This window comes from Phytophthora sojae (assembly GCF_000149755.1).
Source record: "Phytophthora sojae unplaced genomic scaffold PHYSOscaffold_1, whole genome shotgun sequence".
In the NCBI taxonomy this organism is placed as follows: domain Eukaryota; phylum Oomycota; class Peronosporomycetes; order Peronosporales; family Peronosporaceae; genus Phytophthora; species Phytophthora sojae.
This window is the reverse complement of record NW_009258115.1, coordinates 1,967,294-1,983,583: the sequence shown is the minus strand read 5'-3', so window position 1 is coordinate 1,983,583 and position 16,290 is coordinate 1,967,294. Positions and strand designations below refer to the sequence as shown.

At 50.5% G+C, this 16,290-nt stretch overlaps 6 protein-coding genes across 6 annotated transcripts; 2 read left to right on the top strand and 4 right to left on the bottom strand.

The window, feature by feature from the left end:
* Nucleotides 1-328: 328 nt before the first annotated feature.
* Nucleotides 329-706, bottom strand: PHYSODRAFT_320929 (hypothetical protein; the record flags this gene model as incomplete). Its single annotated transcript, XM_009516060.1, has 1 exon — nt 329-706. One exon carries the CDS (start codon nt 704-706, stop codon nt 329-331), a length of 378 nt encoding a protein of 125 aa, XP_009514355.1.
* A 519-nt stretch (nt 707-1,225) lies between these two features.
* Nucleotides 1,226-2,095, top strand: PHYSODRAFT_293159 (hypothetical protein; the record flags this gene model as incomplete). The annotated part of the gene is made up of 2 exons (XM_009516059.1): nt 1,226-1,506; nt 1,624-2,095. The coding sequence occupies 2 exons, from the start codon at nt 1,226-1,228 to the stop codon at nt 2,093-2,095; spliced, it is 753 nt and encodes a 250-aa protein (XP_009514354.1).
* A 371-nt stretch (nt 2,096-2,466) lies between these two features.
* On the bottom strand, nt 2,467-3,072 carry PHYSODRAFT_474101 (hypothetical protein; the record flags this gene model as incomplete). The annotated part of the gene is made up of 2 exons (XM_009516058.1): nt 2,467-2,675; nt 2,781-3,072. Coding segments are annotated over 2 exons (501 nt in total), but the record flags the coding sequence as incomplete, so codon positions are not given.
* Nucleotides 3,073-6,058: 2,986 nt separating this feature from the next.
* Nucleotides 6,059-6,596, bottom strand: PHYSODRAFT_320927 (hypothetical protein; the record flags this gene model as incomplete). Its single annotated transcript, XM_009516057.1, has 2 exons — nt 6,059-6,405; nt 6,515-6,596. 2 exons carry the CDS (start codon nt 6,594-6,596, stop codon nt 6,059-6,061), a joined length of 429 nt encoding a protein of 142 aa, XP_009514352.1.
* A 26-nt stretch (nt 6,597-6,622) lies between these two features.
* Nucleotides 6,623-8,083, top strand: PHYSODRAFT_320926 (hypothetical protein; the record flags this gene model as incomplete). The annotated part of the gene is made up of 4 exons (XM_009516056.1): nt 6,623-6,991; nt 7,029-7,133; nt 7,594-7,724; nt 7,840-8,083. 4 exons carry the CDS (start codon nt 6,623-6,625, stop codon nt 8,081-8,083), a joined length of 849 nt encoding a protein of 282 aa, XP_009514351.1.
* A 5,499-nt stretch (nt 8,084-13,582) lies between these two features.
* Nucleotides 13,583-15,197, bottom strand: PHYSODRAFT_466745 (hypothetical protein; the record flags this gene model as incomplete). Its single annotated transcript, XM_009516055.1, has 3 exons — nt 13,583-14,015; nt 14,457-14,714; nt 14,992-15,197. The coding sequence occupies 3 exons, from the start codon at nt 15,195-15,197 to the stop codon at nt 13,583-13,585; spliced, it is 897 nt and encodes a 298-aa protein (XP_009514350.1).
* Between the last annotated feature and the right edge of the window lie 1,093 nt (nt 15,198-16,290).

Genomic DNA, 16,290 nt, shown 5'->3' with positions numbered 1-16,290 from the left:
AGTACTAACGCTTGTCACTTGCCCACAGTACATGCACAGGACAAACCCTCCCTGCATATCTTAAATGGAAATTTGCCTTTAATTTACAATACATTTGTTTACTTCGATATCTATGACACTTTCCATGATTGTAATTGAGTATGGAGTTGTTTGTCAGCATCAAATTTGCGATTAAGACACGAATGGATAAGATTCAGACATGTTTTGGCAAATCTCAGCACGTCACTGGCTCAGTTCAGCATCTGTTTAGTTGAAAATGTTAGGGGGAAATGTCTTTATTGTGATTAGAAACGATTTTCTAATTCTGCCAGGTTATAAATCTACATTTTTAATCATAGAAATCGTTACCTGCGCGCCCGTCCATGTAGTAGTGAACATGGGCAATGATGGGTTCGATAATTGACGGGACAGTACCCGACGATTCGACGGCCGTGGTCGCGCGACGCGTCGACCGTCGTGGAGGCGGCGTCTGGGCTGGCGGAGGGCCGTCGAATGGTGGGAGGGGGGCTTGATACTCGTGCAGACGGCAGAGGCGCTTGAGATAGTCGTAGCGGTTACGGTAGACTTTCTTTTGTTTGGCTAGCTCCTCGCGTTGCTTAACAAACTGCTTGCCGCACGCAAACACCTTCTTCTGGTGGCGCTTCATGTTGCCATGAGTGGCGAAACGCTTCTTGCACTTGGGGCAGGTCTTGGAGCGGCGCGGCATTTACGCAAAATGGTGTTTAGTAAAAAATATATTTTTTGAAAATATAACATAAATTTATGAAGGCAACAACACTACGAGAAGGATCGACTTTTGGATCAAACTCGACCTACGAGTTATATAATATGTCAGGAATTAGCCTTATTCGTCGCTTAAAATGTTGATCCAAAAGTTGGCCTGTGCCGCGGTTGATCCAAAACAAAATCTTCGAAACAGCTGATACCTCGCTCTCAACCCTTATCTTCCGCTGAGCAGTGCAACAACTCTAAAGCAAATTTTGGTGCCTAAATATCACCTGTTTATGGGGAACTATCTTCTCTTATGTTCTATAAATGGGCATAAAAGAGAACTTTCGGAGTGGCCAAATTGACCACGATTCAGCTTCACTTGCAGATAGGCTGTGTTTAGGGCGCCAATCTTAACTCAAACTTGGATAGGTTTATGACAGCGGCCGTCTATCTTAAGCGACTTTGGCATTCAGATTCGTCCTGCAGAGAGAAGATGGTGTTCGTTGCTCCCAAGATGACAGCAGAGCAAGCTCTAGTGGTCGCTGCCTCTGTTTGGGTGATTTCTAAGAGAAACCGGTTTCGGAGGCTACTGCAAGAGCAGAACTGCCTTTGGTTGCTTGATGCGGCGCCTCCTGTGAATAGAAGTCAATCGTTCGAGGTCGTGCTGGACGATGCGACGGCCAAGGTCCGCTATCGATTCACAATAGCCCAGCTAAGAACTCTTGCATCAAAGCTGAGGCTTCCTGCACAAGGAGTGACGACTCCATCCGGAGACCGCGTTAACCGTGTCGAGGCGTTAGCTATGCTGTGTCACCGACTTTATGAGGCATGAAAGCTGCATACGGTTGCTGACGAATTCGGCCGTGGAACGTGGCCGTACAGTTGAGTCGTCAAAGCTACTGCGCAGCTTAGTGTTAGTCAACATCGTGAATTGGTCTATTTCAAGTTCAAGCTTGTTTGCTCGAGGATCAACCAGTACGCCACCGCTGTCCATGAAACGGGGTCGCCACTAAGAACTTGTTGGTCATTTATTGATGGCATAAAACAATATGAGGCAAGACCTAGTGCTCGTTCTCAGCCTGCTTCCGAGTACGAAAACTTACAGCGCTCAGTGTGCAATGGCCATCCACGCAGACACTGTTTTAATTGGCAAAGTCTCCAAGCCCCCGACGGGATTATCGTGAATTTGTTCGGCTCGCTAGAAGGTAGGCGCTACGATTTAACCATGCTTAACCTCAGCGGAGTGCTCGACCTCATGGAAAAGGATCAAAGCGGAATATTTCGCGGGAAACTAATGTACGGTGATCCTGCCCACGGCTGCAGCAGGTATATTTGCTGCCCGTCTATTGACACATCGAACGCAGCGGCCGCCTTCAAACCGTGACATGAGTAGCGTCAGAGAAAGCGTGGAGTGGGGCTTTGGTCGAGTGAAAACACTGTGGGGAAATTCTAAATTAGGACAAAAAGAAATCGCCTGTTGTTGGCAATCTCATTTTGTGGGTGTCATGTTGAAAATCTGCCACAATTGTTTGCAGCCACTAGGCAATCAGATCTCCATGTTTGTTTTTGGTTAGCTCCTCCAACCCTCGATGCATACCTAAATGCAACTGACTCGTAGAGTATAGCGCATTTACTCTACTCCTTCGACTTGTGGTTTCTTAGGACAGCTTGAATAAAATCAAACATTCGCTTCTATCTCTCTTCGTCTGCTTTCAAACGGCGATTTTCAAGGTCAATCTCGTGCTGACGGTGGCGTCAGCGGCGTTCGGCTTCGCCTGCTTCGTGCTGGCGCTGCTTGTTGGCTTGATCTTCTTCAAAAGCCAGACGCTGGGCTTTGTATGCATACTTGCCGCTATCCTCGTCACCAGCAGTCTGCAAACGTTTGATCAGGGCCTCCATAACGGCAGCCAGTCGCTCTCGCTTGGTGACTTTCCCTTTTTGCGCGCTTCCAGGCCGCTTCTGGACTGCTTGAGCGGTTGACCCTGCTGTATTTGCCCCATCGGTGGCATTTCCGCCGGTGTCATCATCGCCCCCGTCGGAATCCTCGATGGACTCATTCATCGCGAGACGCCGCATCAGTGCACCGGAGCTCTCTATTGCTTGCTGCTTGGCGTCCTTAATTCTATTTTCAGCGGCCACTTTTTCCTCCCAGTCTTTGGTTTGAGTGAGTATGTCGAGTAGAAGCCTGTCACGCTCTTGATACTGCTCAACAGTACCCGACTTACGCATTGATCGACACTGATCGCGCTTACAGTTCATCACTAAAGTCGAAGAGCGGGTCCTGAGGGCCAAACCGGATTTGTCGACTCCAAAGTCTGGGTCTGCGCCACAGTGCACCGCGATATCTTCAACGACCTTCAAGACTCCGTTAGCTGTCCCCGCAGGAGCTCGCCATGGTTGAAACGTGTTCACAGCTCGCAGCAGCACGACATCGTCGATGTCGTGCGCAAAGAAGGCAGTTTCATCGAACTGCCTTCTTTGCGCTCGAGGGTGCAGCTGGCTCGCTCGAGGGTGTAGATGGCTCGGAGCTCATGCCTGCGAATATGGAGGATTGCAGTATGCCCAGGAAACCACCACCCCTACATTGCGTCCGTTTCGTTTTCTCTATCGTAATCTGAAGCAAGCCATCTCCGAAAAATCGATTTGGGACTGAGTATAATTATACTCAGCGTACGGGAGTTGATGTCAGGCATATATTATACGTAACACATTGCTATTGGCTAGCAATGGCATTTTCCGTCACCTCCGAATAGTGGCCAAATCATCCTGTCAAATCGCGGATTGCTCGTCAGCTAACCCGCCGATTTCCGAATCACGCGAGGGCGGTGTACTACCACACAACAGAGCGGGTAGACCACTCTCACAAGCCGGAGACTACACACAGTTCGCCCGTCACGTGCACCTAAATTGTCAAAACGAACAGTTCACACAAAAAGAACACTTCACCATTCAGGATGTAGCCCAGTACCACACAAACGATGCGCATCTATCGTATTATATTGACCTAGATTCCGACACACTGTAGCAAAACATGCATCACGAGGGCTTCATCTGTGTAAGGGCCTGTGTTGTGATTAGAAGATAGCGACCATAAAGATAGTAGAGCATTACAGTTCCATAGCGATGTAGTCAACTCACATGGTCGGACTTGAAGTAGATTGTCGAGCGTTATCATTACCAGATTGCATCGCCCATAAATCGTAAAAATAGATCCATATAATCTTGAATAATCGCCAATGTGCTAAGATTATGAAATCGTAAGTCTAGTAAGAAATACAGAGTAAGAACTGATCTGATGTAATTAATTGTATAATAGGAAAGACCCCAAAGCACAAGAAAGTAGTAGAATCATTAAGGTTTGCTAACTTTGTACAGCGGCTCCAGAACGTCGCCGCCCAGGTAACTTCAACATCGATTCTGCGCAATAGCTAGACAATCCGTAATCGGATCGCAGTGCTGCGGGTACGGTTAGAACCGCCAGCGAACCCGAAGAGCAAAACATTCGCCGATAACATCGGTTCGCGGGAAGTGTTCCGCCATCAACGTTTATTCAAAACAAGGTGTAAATATAGTGAGCGCCCAGTGGCTGGCCTCTTTCCAATTATATTAAAATTTGTATGGAGGTTCATATTATTGCACGAATGTTGCTCGAAAGAACCCATGCATTTTGGCGACAACGCAGTGAACGTTGCCGCACTAGCTGCTCTCACTCTCCTATTCTCATCACTTCCAACAAGTCAAGCTCAACTATGGACCAACGACGTACGATATTCGTTGTTTCTGCGTTAGCAAGTCGAAGAAGGGCTACAGCTACTCTACAATCGCGAGAGAGCCGGAGATGGCTCGCTCCATAGTGCGCGATAATATCGCGCACTTCAAGTTGAATGGCTACTGTGTCGTAGCTCCGCGCCAAGGCTGCCCCCGGCTCACTACTGCCCGCGATGACCGCATCATTCTCTACTACACTGAGGCCAATCGGTTTTCCAGCGCGGCTGTGACGAAGCGCCCGTGCTTTTTGCAGGCTCAGGTTGCTAGACCGCTCGACCTTGGTCTTCGCTCAGCCCTTGCACCACTTAGCTCACCCCTGCTTAGCGCTGCAAGAGTTCCGCTCAGCTCCTTCCACTGAGCGAACACTCCCACTCCACTTCGCTTGGCTTAGCCGCTTAAACGCTTGGCTCATCTCCGACTCGGGTCGGGCGAGGCGTGTGTTCCTCACTCTGCGATCCCCTTGGCGGTTCTTTTGATCACGGCTACGCTGTGGGCCCAGACCTGCGTCGGCCACACCAGCTGCTGTCGATGTTGAAGGTCTCCGGAGCTGTTCCCAGACGAAACTCGCTCCCCACTTGGCGAGTCCCAGTCCGCACGTGTCCACAGCCCGAAATGCCCCGGGTTTTCCTTAATGAACACAACACCACACACAATATAGCCTCCACTTCCTCTCTTTGGTTCCGGCTCAGAACCACAACACCCCTTCTTTCCCGGTCGGCCTGGGTCTGGGCCGAGTTCGCTTTTATTTCTCTGAGCTTGGGCGAGGCTCGTACCAGCTTCTCCTTTCTTCTCTTCGAGTCAAGCAACGACCCGGTCTGGAGTTAGTGACTCGGTTTGAGTCTAGTCCAAATCCAAGGCACTCACACACGCCCTGGGACTACCCGCGCACCATGTCCACAATGAACCGATACTAATAATCACACAATGCACCGGGGCACGCCAATGTCCCCAAGCACACAATACAATTACCCTGCCTAAACCTCAGAATGGATCACCTTCCACCCAAAATATGAAATACACCCTAAGATGTAACAGTAATATGAAATAACCGTACTACCGTCGCACCGAAGCACTCTGACAACGTTGATATGTTAGCTTGAATTTGTGTGGATGATCGCCAAGACACCTTCTGGCCAAAGACCTCCACCACGTGCGTCCTTCGGGGCAAAACGAACTCTGTTTAAATGTTTACACATGCACAAACTAGGACTCACTAAGTGGGGGAGCAATATCCCCCTGGGTACACACTGACTGGCTGCGCGAAGAGCGTCGGCTGTATGCTTACCGGGTGCCCTTGAAGATCCGCCCGATATCCTTGGTCTTGGCCAATGCGGCGGCTCTACGTCGGCGGGCGTCGTCTTGGAGCCGCTGGAGGCCGTTGAGATCCGCTTGAAGTGTCCGCGATCTTGGGCGGTCGCACCCAATGTAGGCTGGCTCATGGCTGATTCACCGGATGAGTGTACTCGCCGGTGCCACCAACTTCGCCATCAGTACCACTGTCTGGACTTAAGTTCAGCGACTCTCCACCCGGCACTTCAACTGGACTCCGACAACTCCGCTCAGGCCCATGCCACTCCACTCAGGTCTGTAACACTCCGCTCGGCTTCTCGACTTGAGCAAAGACTTCAAACATCGCATTCGACGCCGGGCTCGGACTCCACGTCACTCCGCTCAGACCTTCGATCCTCGCCCAGCTTGTCGACTTGGGTGAAGGCTCCATGATCACAGTAAAAGCTGGGCTCGGGCTCGGCACGACCTCGCTCGGACGCCTCATCTCGGCATCTTGGACGACGGCCCCACAACCACTGGGGAGGTTGAGCTCAAACTCCACCCGGCTCCACTCAGCTCCTCGACCCGAGCGGGGACTCCGGTCATCACACTCGAGGCTCAGCTCAGACTCCGCGTAGCTCCTCTCAGCTTCCTGGACTCAGCTCAGCCTTGGGATACCCAACACCAGACACTTCGGGTCTCAGACAATCTTCGCTCAAGCCCAGAGTCTGAGCGGAGCTCCGCCCAGACCTCGGGCTCAGCTTACGGCTCGTGTCCGACAGTTGGTGGTCCAGATCCATCGCGGCCATGACGCACTTGAAGTCTGCTTGATTGATACGGGTCAGCATCCTGGATTGATACGGGTCAGCTGGACATGGGTTCGGTGGCGAAATCCACCGAGCCTTTTCACACGGCGGTCCTGGTTGCTGTGGTTTCCAAGGACGCTGGGCGCGTGGTGTCACCGCAGGTGGTGCGCAACCGCCTCAACGCAGTCGGCCTTGACGGCCGCTCTGCTAGGAAGAAACCTTACCTCTCCAAGAAACACCGCAAGCAGTGTCTCGTCTATACAAAGAGGCTGGCTCATCTGGAGAAGGACGACTGGGCGAATGTCCTCTTTACAGACGAGGCACCGGTGGAGCTGCACGATACCAGCGGTCGTGTGTCGGTGTGGCGCCGGACACACGAAGCCTTCTATGAGAAGTGCGTCGTGCCGACCTTCAAGTCCAGCCGCAAGTCGTTGATGGTGTGCGGACGTCGTCGGCACGATGCACTTCTGCGAGAAGTCCGTGGACGGCGCCTACTACCGACACCTGCTTCAACAGGAGATCCCGATCACCCACCAGCTCCCTGGTCTGCCCCAACGTAGACAACGCTCCAGTGCATCTGTAACAGGGTTACACGCACAAGTGGCTACAGTCACTTGTAACTCTAACAGATACGACGTCTGTTAGAGGTTCGAAAGACTTTCTCGACCTTGGTGTAGACACACCAAAGGCTACATACATTTACGACCACCACGACGGGTGGTCCATAGAGACTTAGGATTCCTATTGGCTGAGAGCAGCATCTCTTAGCCAATGAGCGACATGCATAGCATTGGAATTCTGCCAACCAGCCGTTGGCAGGTTCCTATCTTAGAATATTACATTTAGAGGAAGTCAGAAACATAAAACAAAAATAGCAGTTCTCATTTTAACCCAAAAAAATATTTGGATCGTTTATTTAGATTAATCTATACTGGGAGGCCCGAGTATAATTAACTCTAATTTAAACTAAGCTACGCTTCCTCACATACACGCGCACACGTGTAAGCTAAAGTAGTGAGCCAAAGTAGGCCCATTACAGCATCGCGCTAAGGCCACGGCGAAGTTCGTGAAGTCTTTGGGGCTCCACGACCTTCGTCACCCCGCCCAGAGCCCCGATCTCAACCCAATTGGGAACGTGTGGGCGATCATAAAGCGGGAGCTGAATCGACGGTCAGCAACCTCTATTTAGGACCTAAAGGTAAAACACCCTCCCGTCTGTCGAGAGCACTTTCACCCGCGCCACACACACACACACCCTTCTCCTTGAACGTATTTCCGATCTCAGTCATGTGCCTGTGGCGAGGCTGCGACACGGCGAAACCCGCCGCATCAAGCGCGACTCGGTCGGCCTGCTACTGCGTCGGCTTGCGCAGGGTAGTCAGCGCCACGAGCAGCTCCGCTTCGAAGTCGACGGCCTTGGTCTGGGCCCGTGCGAGGTGCTGGCGAACGACACGCGCGGCCGATCCCGGAAATCGAAGGCCGCGGAGATGCGGGACCTTCGCGATGAGCTTCCCAGATGTCTTGGCTAGTCAGCTTAGCCAGTATGTCGAGGTTTGAGCTCACACCAAGCGGCTTCTCTCTGGCCACCAGGGACAAGGCGAAGACGCTTGAGCCGCTGATTGACCAAAAAATCTCGGTACAATTACAGGAATTCCCACTCCGTGGATGGACGATGTCCAAAGATGTCATTTATTCGTTGAAATCTATTTGTGGGTGAAGTTACGGAAATATCACCTCCGTGGAGGCGGGTCCTCGGAGCTAAAGAAGAGAACCAGGATCGAGCTGCACGTCATTCGCGGTTCGCTCGAGAGAATATTGTGGGAAAAAATGTAAATATCGCAGCGTGTCAACAGAAGTTGGGGACATGCTCGTGATCTTTACGTGAATCCGCATTTGATGCTACCGTTAGCAACGCTGCTGTCCTTGTCCGGCTCGGCCCACGCTGTTCATCGATGACGGACGATAAACAACCTCCCTATAACTCCTGCCAATGTTATGCTTGACTGCGAAGATTCCAGTACTATTTTAAACAATGATCCCACAATACACTAGCAACTCCAAATTGAAGGAATATTGATTTCGTGAGCTCATGGCCTCCCGTGAACAGTTCGAAAAGTTCCAGAGCACGCTCGATTTTGTTTCACCCCGGCAACGAAGTCCATTATATCCTTCCAAAGACCGTAAGTAGCACGAAGGGCTCAAACAACATCTATCATGCTAAAGAAGAAACAACAAGGTGCATTGCTAACCCATTCTTGTTGAAATGCCAGCGACAAATCATTGTCAGAACAGAGGAGAAAAACATCAGTAGAGCATTCAAACATGCCAATGTGTGGTCCACCAGTATGACGTGCAGAAGGGGGAATTAAATCTCTTCAAGCTTATAGCATGGAATGTTTTGAGATGAACATCCTTCTAACCAGGAAGGAAGCACTGTGTTACCGGTAATACTGTGTTCAGAACCGTTATGGATATGATATTTACAAAGAGTAGATCGTACTTGTTTGTTTCGAACGTGCCATTAATTACCGATATATCAAATTGCGCATATAAATACACAGCGTAGCCGGATGCGCCCACAACATATACAACAACTCGAGAGACCATCCGTAGCGGCGACTTTCAACAGCACAAATATAGCGCAACTCTACCCCCGATTGGCGCGACCTAGTCCTCAACAACTCCCGTACTAGCAGGCGGCAAGGTGACCATACTGTTTTCTTGGTCAATACGAGATTCGCTAAGTGCTTTTTACATGCGAACGACCGTTGCCACCACTTCCTATTTCCTGCAACATTCGTGTAACATAGAGCTCTTGAAGCATTCAGAACCACACAACAAAATCTCTACATTTGGTGAAATTTATGAAATCTATTTGAATAGAATACCCCTCTTTTCTAACCTCGGTACGAATACTACCTGACTCAGTGCCATTTGGCACCTAGAGCCAGACGAGTGCCTGCAGGTTCTGTATCCATGTACCTCGATGGACCGGTTATTTGGTTCCCACTCAGTGCCTTTATCAACGCTCATATAACTTTGATGGGAGTCATAGTCGCCACTTCTACATGTTGCTACCATTGTATTCAATGGGAAATCTAGGCCACTTCCAAGTCACTTTGACAGTCACTGGCAGATTATTCGGAGTCATATCGATGCGGTGGCTTAGAAAACCAGGAAGAAAAAAACGCATCGTGTCGCTCAGTTCTGCCAGAGATACGGCAGGTCTGCCATTATTTACCAACGCGTTTTCTGTACCTGCGATTCCGCTAATTAGACTCTCCAGAGACTCAACTTACATAGTAATCAGACCTTTCAAGAAACTCACCCCTCCGTGTTTTGAATGGGATATTTAAAACGGCAACAATGAATTCAATCTTGTTCATGCGAGCCCACTCAGGGAGCACTTGGTGCCTTATCAATGCGTTGCTTTGTCGGACTTTCCTTCCACAACAGCACATATATAGTTGGAGCATTCGAGTACATGCCAGTTTACGTATGCAACACCAAGATGATGATTGTATGTGCGCATGGCAGCCGAAAATTAAATTGACGCTCAAGTAATTGCCATAAATTTATTGCATAATTTATGAGCAGCGGCTTAGACCGTACCATTATTTATGATACCATATTACTATTCCATACTCATAATTTATGATACTATCTCACGAACGGTGCGGAAGACGGCGGCGAGGAGCCAGAGGGTTCGTTTGTCCAGTGTCTCGAGAAGCGTCGCCGGCTCGAGGCCCGAAAGCCCCGCTACGACCTCATCTCCAGCATCCGCCGACCTCGAACAAGGTCGAGCGGTTTTTCAGCGTGGCGCGTACCACGTTTGCTCAAGAACGCAACAGTCTCCAGCCCGCTACGCTGGAAACAACTTTGTTTCTGCGCGAGAATGCTGACTTCTGGGACGTTTCGACAGTCGATCGCGTCAATTAGAGTGAGAAACAGTACCGGGCACGCTGCATCTCCAGCCCCCCCCCCCGCTGCGCCAGAAATGTCCATCCGGCAATTACTACACAGCATCATAACTAACATTAGATCATTTGAGGCTCAAGTAGACCCGGAATGTCATTGCTGCTCTAAGAATTTTATTCAAAACGGTCTTGTATTTTTAGAATCATGATAAATAGTGGGAGGTCTACTAATAGTAGAGGGTCTTCTGTTCGTAAAAAATCCGTTACTTAAGCGTGGTAAAGCCTGCTCCCAACGTGTAAACAGGGGGTCTCGAACTTACCAAATGAGCGAAAAAAGTGAGCACCAGCAAGTCAGAATTGTAAAGCAAAAAGTCCGACAAAAGTACGACAGCGGGTTCCTAACACCCGTTGAAGTTGCACCACATTATTTATTTATTGCTCGAATACATTACATAATTTATGCAGATACAAATGGCAAGATCCTTGCATTATTTATGAGGATCTATCTGCGCTAATAAATAAAAATACCATATGTGGTAAACAGAAAATTATTTAGTTTGGTTTAGATACTGCGCGCGAAAACTTAACAATAAAACGTTGACAAAACGACTGTTGATATTTGTCTTGGTACTCTACATGTCATTTAGATTTACACTAACTTATAGCTGGCTAAAACTACGACCGAGATACATAATAGACGCGCGGATACGATAAACAGTGTCATCAAATTTTGGTTGACCCTTTACTGCTAACAAAGGTTCATTGTCTGTCTATACATGCCATGACCCAGAACAGTCTATCATGGCAAAAACATAAACTGGATAACGAGTTTGCGCGGTAAAGATCAATCGTAAAGAGTCCAACCGTAAATTTAACATTTTTGTTATATTTGCATATATAGTATGTTTACCGAATGCTGATTATGTTGATTACTGACGTCACGAGTGCCGGTGAGTCGTAACAGCTCGTCGTACACGGTGACCTACGATTATCTTAGTCAATAACTTCACAAGTAACGGCGAGTTGTACTAGCATGTCCATCATGGTAGGCGCCTTGTCGATAATTATTATGAAGGCGGCTTAAGTGGCGTGCACGCATGATAGCGATCATTTGTAGGACCAGCCGTATGAAGTAAGTAACGAGTAAGTACTCGGACTTTCAAGTAGATTACTTCCTTGTGCGATAGTGCTATGTATGGAAAATCCCTCCCAAAAAGTAAGCCAAGGGATTCCCAATATCTGAGCAAGAAAATGACCAAAAGATAAGCAAAAACTGAGCGATACGGGGGTAGTCAGAAATTGCTCAATAAATGTGAGATCGCACTTAGAGAGATACGATGGCCCCCTTCCCGGCGTAGGTGGCGAAGCCGAGAGGGCGAAGCAGGAAGGGCTACGGCTCGGGTGCGCTAGAGCAGTATCCACAGCGCAAACACCCGCAGTAGTGTGCGCGCCCTCGATGGTATTCTCGGAGGTGGTGTTGGCGGCCGCTAGGGAAAGCCTAGCGAAGTAAGCACGCGACAGCAGAACATACGCAACACTCATGCTGCGAGTCTCGTATAGCTAGCTTTCATGCCCTCGCAGACAGCTTGGAGAGCGCCTCACTGTCTACGAGTCGACACCTAATGCGCACACAACTACGGACAGTCCTTGCATGTTCATGCCCGCGGCCGCCTGCGGCTATGGCGTCGCGGACGAGAGCTATGCTTCACCTAGGCGAGATCGCAGCACCCCGATCCGAGACCAGAAGGTGTCGGGGGCTAAGTATGCTTTCGCAACGTCGAACTTGAACTTAGAAATGAGCGGAAAATTTCCCAAAAAGTAAGCAGAGCAACTCCCAAAAAGTAAGCACCGTTTTTGCCAGGTTCGACCCCCCCCTATTGAAGTTCGTGCCGGTTTCGCTGTCCCTCCAGCCAATCGCATGAGGGCGGTGACCCTTCAGCGAGACAACCCGCTTAAAATATTCTTTTTTGGCCAATGAGAGCGTGTTATTTGACTCCCTCGATGGAGGCATTTTGCTTCCTTCCATTTGTGTACCCACGAAGGGTCGTCAATGGCTACACGGTCGAATGTAGCCAAACGCCTCCTTTCATCTGTAAGTATATTGAGTTTGTATAGTATACAAAATCACTGTGTTCGCGAAAGGGTTAAAATTTATGGATATTACTGGAATAGGAAGCAACGTTAGTGCTGCTTTCGCAGACCAAATATGATTATATCCGTGGTACATCAAGTCAAACGATAGCCCCTCTTGACATCTAACTGGTACATTTTATTGAAACCGGTATGAATCCGGTGCCGCACGGGGCCCCCTTTATATGCGTGGGCAGTGGGTTTGGTAGTAGTGGAAATATTGGCTAGTAGTCATACTACTACTACTATCCAAATTATGGCAATAGTAGAATGCTATATCTATTAGTAGAGAGGCATCGGTGGTACTAATATGACTACTAATATGACTACTAATTATGACTATTTGACCATCATTCTGAATTCCGACCGCAATCGTGCTTACTGGCCTCCATAGCGTGACGGTGCCGACAGCGGCCGACACGGCCGACATCAATCTTATTGGCTAAAACCTTCACTAGCACTGACACTGATTTGTTAATATTAATAAAATTATCATTGGATTAAAGAATCCGAGGACGACATGTCGCTAAGGACAGGCCACAGAGATAACACATCTCAACCAGCACGCAGACAGACAGCGGGAGCGGCGCCAGCGAGCAAGGGGCGTCCGCGCGTGGGGGGAGGCGGGTCCCCCGTGGCAGCAGCAGCTCAACAAAGGCGCGCGGCAGGCAGGCAGCTCCAGCATGGACTAAGGACCAAGGATATCGGCAAGACGATGAGGTAAGCACTGGGGGAGCTTGGTGGTATTGGGCTCACGTGCCTGACGTTTGTTGGTATTGGTGTTAGTGTGTATGCATTAATGTAGGCTGTGATGCGGCTGTTAAGCTTGGTGTGCTATTCGATGGCGTAGCCTAGCTGTTTTGCGAGGTGAAGACTACCCAAAACTTGGTGTGCCGCGAAAGCAGCTTAGCCTCGTTGTACTTGGGTAGTGGTAATATATGCGCTTGAACCCTTCGAACTATTGTCTTGTGCCTGTGTTATCTAGAAGTGAAGAGCTCTGCGAAGTCGTCGAAGTGGTCGGCGACGGCGGCGCTCTGGTGCAGGTTCCGAGTTTCGAAGTCGTCCACGGCCGTGGCCAGCTTTGTCTTCAATGAAGGTTCGACGGACAAGAGCTCTGCGGCGTCGGTTGTATGCGGCAACCATGTTCCGAGGCAGATTCGTGGCAGGCTCTTCGGTCTGCTCCCACTCAACAAGGTAAACTCTCTTACCGTTTCTCATGTATGAGTTTGTGATTGCGCGGATGTTGTAGAGCTGCGGAGCTGTGGAACGAGGAGCGGCCAGATTTTCCGTCGGGACCCATTCGGTCTCGCTCGCCTCGCTGTCGTCGCGCCCATCGTCGGCATTGAGCACGCTACCGGTGTCAGTTGTGACAGGTAGACCGCTTGGAGCTGGGATCCAGACCACGTCGTCGTCGCTGGAGTCGTCACCAGAATCAGCGAGCGGTTGTGCAGCGTCAGCACTGGAGGCGGCGGTGGTCACCTTTCCCTCGGCGACGGCGATTGCGGCGACGGAGAGCTTCTCTTCGGCAGCAGGAACAGCGGCGACGGAGAGCTTCTCTTCGGCAGCAGGAACAGCGGCGGCGGAAAGCTTCTCTTCGGCAGCAGGAACAGCGGCAGCGTGCTTCTCTTCGGCAACATCATCAGCGGCAAGCTTCGCAGCAGTAGCGAGGGCGGGTGTGGCTTCAACAGCTGTGCTGATGAGTATGGCTTCAGCGGCAATGCTGGCGGGGTTCTCGACGGTGCTGGTCCAAGCGGTGGAGGCGGCGATAGTGGCAACGGCGCCCCCATTCTCCTCAGCTCCTAACGGAGTGTTGACTGGCGCGAGATTGCCGTCAGCCTCGCACGCCTGCGTCGACTCGTGGGCAGCTGCATGGGATGCATTCGCGCCGGTACTGGGAAGCTGTCGGAGGCTGGGGCGCCGCGAAGAGCGCCATGCCAGAACGTGGTGGCCTTCGATTCTACGACCAGTCTGCTGTTGCAACAGCGAGAGCACGTCAAACAACGGTCCCCTTGGGCTTGGAGCCTCGGTAACCTGGTCACGCAGCTCGTGGCGAAGGTAGCGTAAAGCTTCATCTGTAACATACGCGAGGGGGAACTCACGCCTAATAAATGCTCTAACAGCGCGCTTGAATGTCTTCGGGCTGAGGTGAACCATCGGCTTCGTGTTGGCGATTGCAAAATGGTGAAGGTATGCCACAGTGGTTTGAATGTGTAACGAACTATGGGAAGTGTATTTGCTCTTATTTAAGCTCATGCCTTTAATAGGTTAAAAACCATCAAACTGTAAAGTCGCATGATTTCTCCAAAATCCCAAAGTGCTTCTAAAAACACTCCTTTGTCGTTTCAGGAGCAGGGTCGGCGATCTGGCCAAGAGCCAAACTTGCTCGGTACCGGGTAATGAGCTCGTCTAGAGCTCTATCTCGATGAAGTGCGCGAAGTTGTTTCAGTAGGCCCGAGCCGAACTTGCGCTTGATACCTCGCGCTTGAAGAAACTCATGCATATTCTTCTGAGCTGTGTTGCCAGCTTGCATGACACGGTCCGCGTACTCTCCAATGGTGGAGTCAAGGCTGAATCCCAGAGGTAGGAATAGCTTCATGAAGGCGACAATCTGCTTTGACTGAGACTTGTAATGGCGATCGTCACAGACTTCCCAGATGCGAGGGGTTTTCGTGTGCCACTCTAACCAAGTTGCGGCTGCAGTCTTCGAGGCTGCGCGGACCTTGAGCTTGGTTGGCTTCATCGGGGTGTCCAAGGCCAATGACAGGTCGGTAGGTCAGTGATCGTGTCTGGAGTTGAGCCGGCCTGGGAAGCAACTGCACCGCCAACCGGCACCCGTTTTTCCAACTCTGCAATGCGCTCAGACTGCGCCTTGTTCGCTTCCACGAGTTGGGCTATGACTGCATTGAGATGGTTGATCAACTGAAGCTCACGTGTGAAGGGTTTTTCTTCTTCTTCTCGAACTTCACTTGCTTGTCGTTTCAGCTCCACACTCCAGCCTAGCAGCTCCGGCATCGACACTTGAAGAGGGAACAGACACATGCGCATCCGCGAAGTGTATGGGCTCATCGGGTACCTCTCGTTGACCTCAGGGAAGTGCTGGATCAATGATGCCACTAGCGGGTCTGCGACTTGATCATCGACGATCAATGAAGCGTCCCCAAGATCCAAGCTGGACGCAAACAACATGCGACCAAGCCTGCGAATCTTCGTCGTCGTTGCAGAGTCGAATGTGGCAGCCGAAGGTATGGTCGGGTTGTCGTTTGACTTCCAGTCGCTGAGCACTTTCGATACTTTCCTGTCCTCATTCGTGGTGTTGAAAACGTAGGCAAAGGCCTTGTTCATCGCCGTCATATTCCAACTGCCACGATCGAAGATCCATTGAGGACTTAGCGAAGCATCCGCGTTGGCATGCTGCGCACCGCACCGCCGGAAAGAATGAGACGAGAGGCCAGTTGAAACACCAGCATGAGCTTGACGTGCGCTTGCGGCCTTGAGCACTCGATTGACGTACCCTTGCATTTTCAGCGGGGTAGACTTACGTCTCGGAGAGGTGGCTTCCGGTGTTGCATTAGCAGGTTCATCATCATCGCTACAGTGGACAAGCGCATCGGTAAGTGGCGTAGCCTCCGTTGCAGGCGCTTCATCTCCAACGTTCAGCCCCGAAAGGTGCTCAAGGTCGAGTACAGACG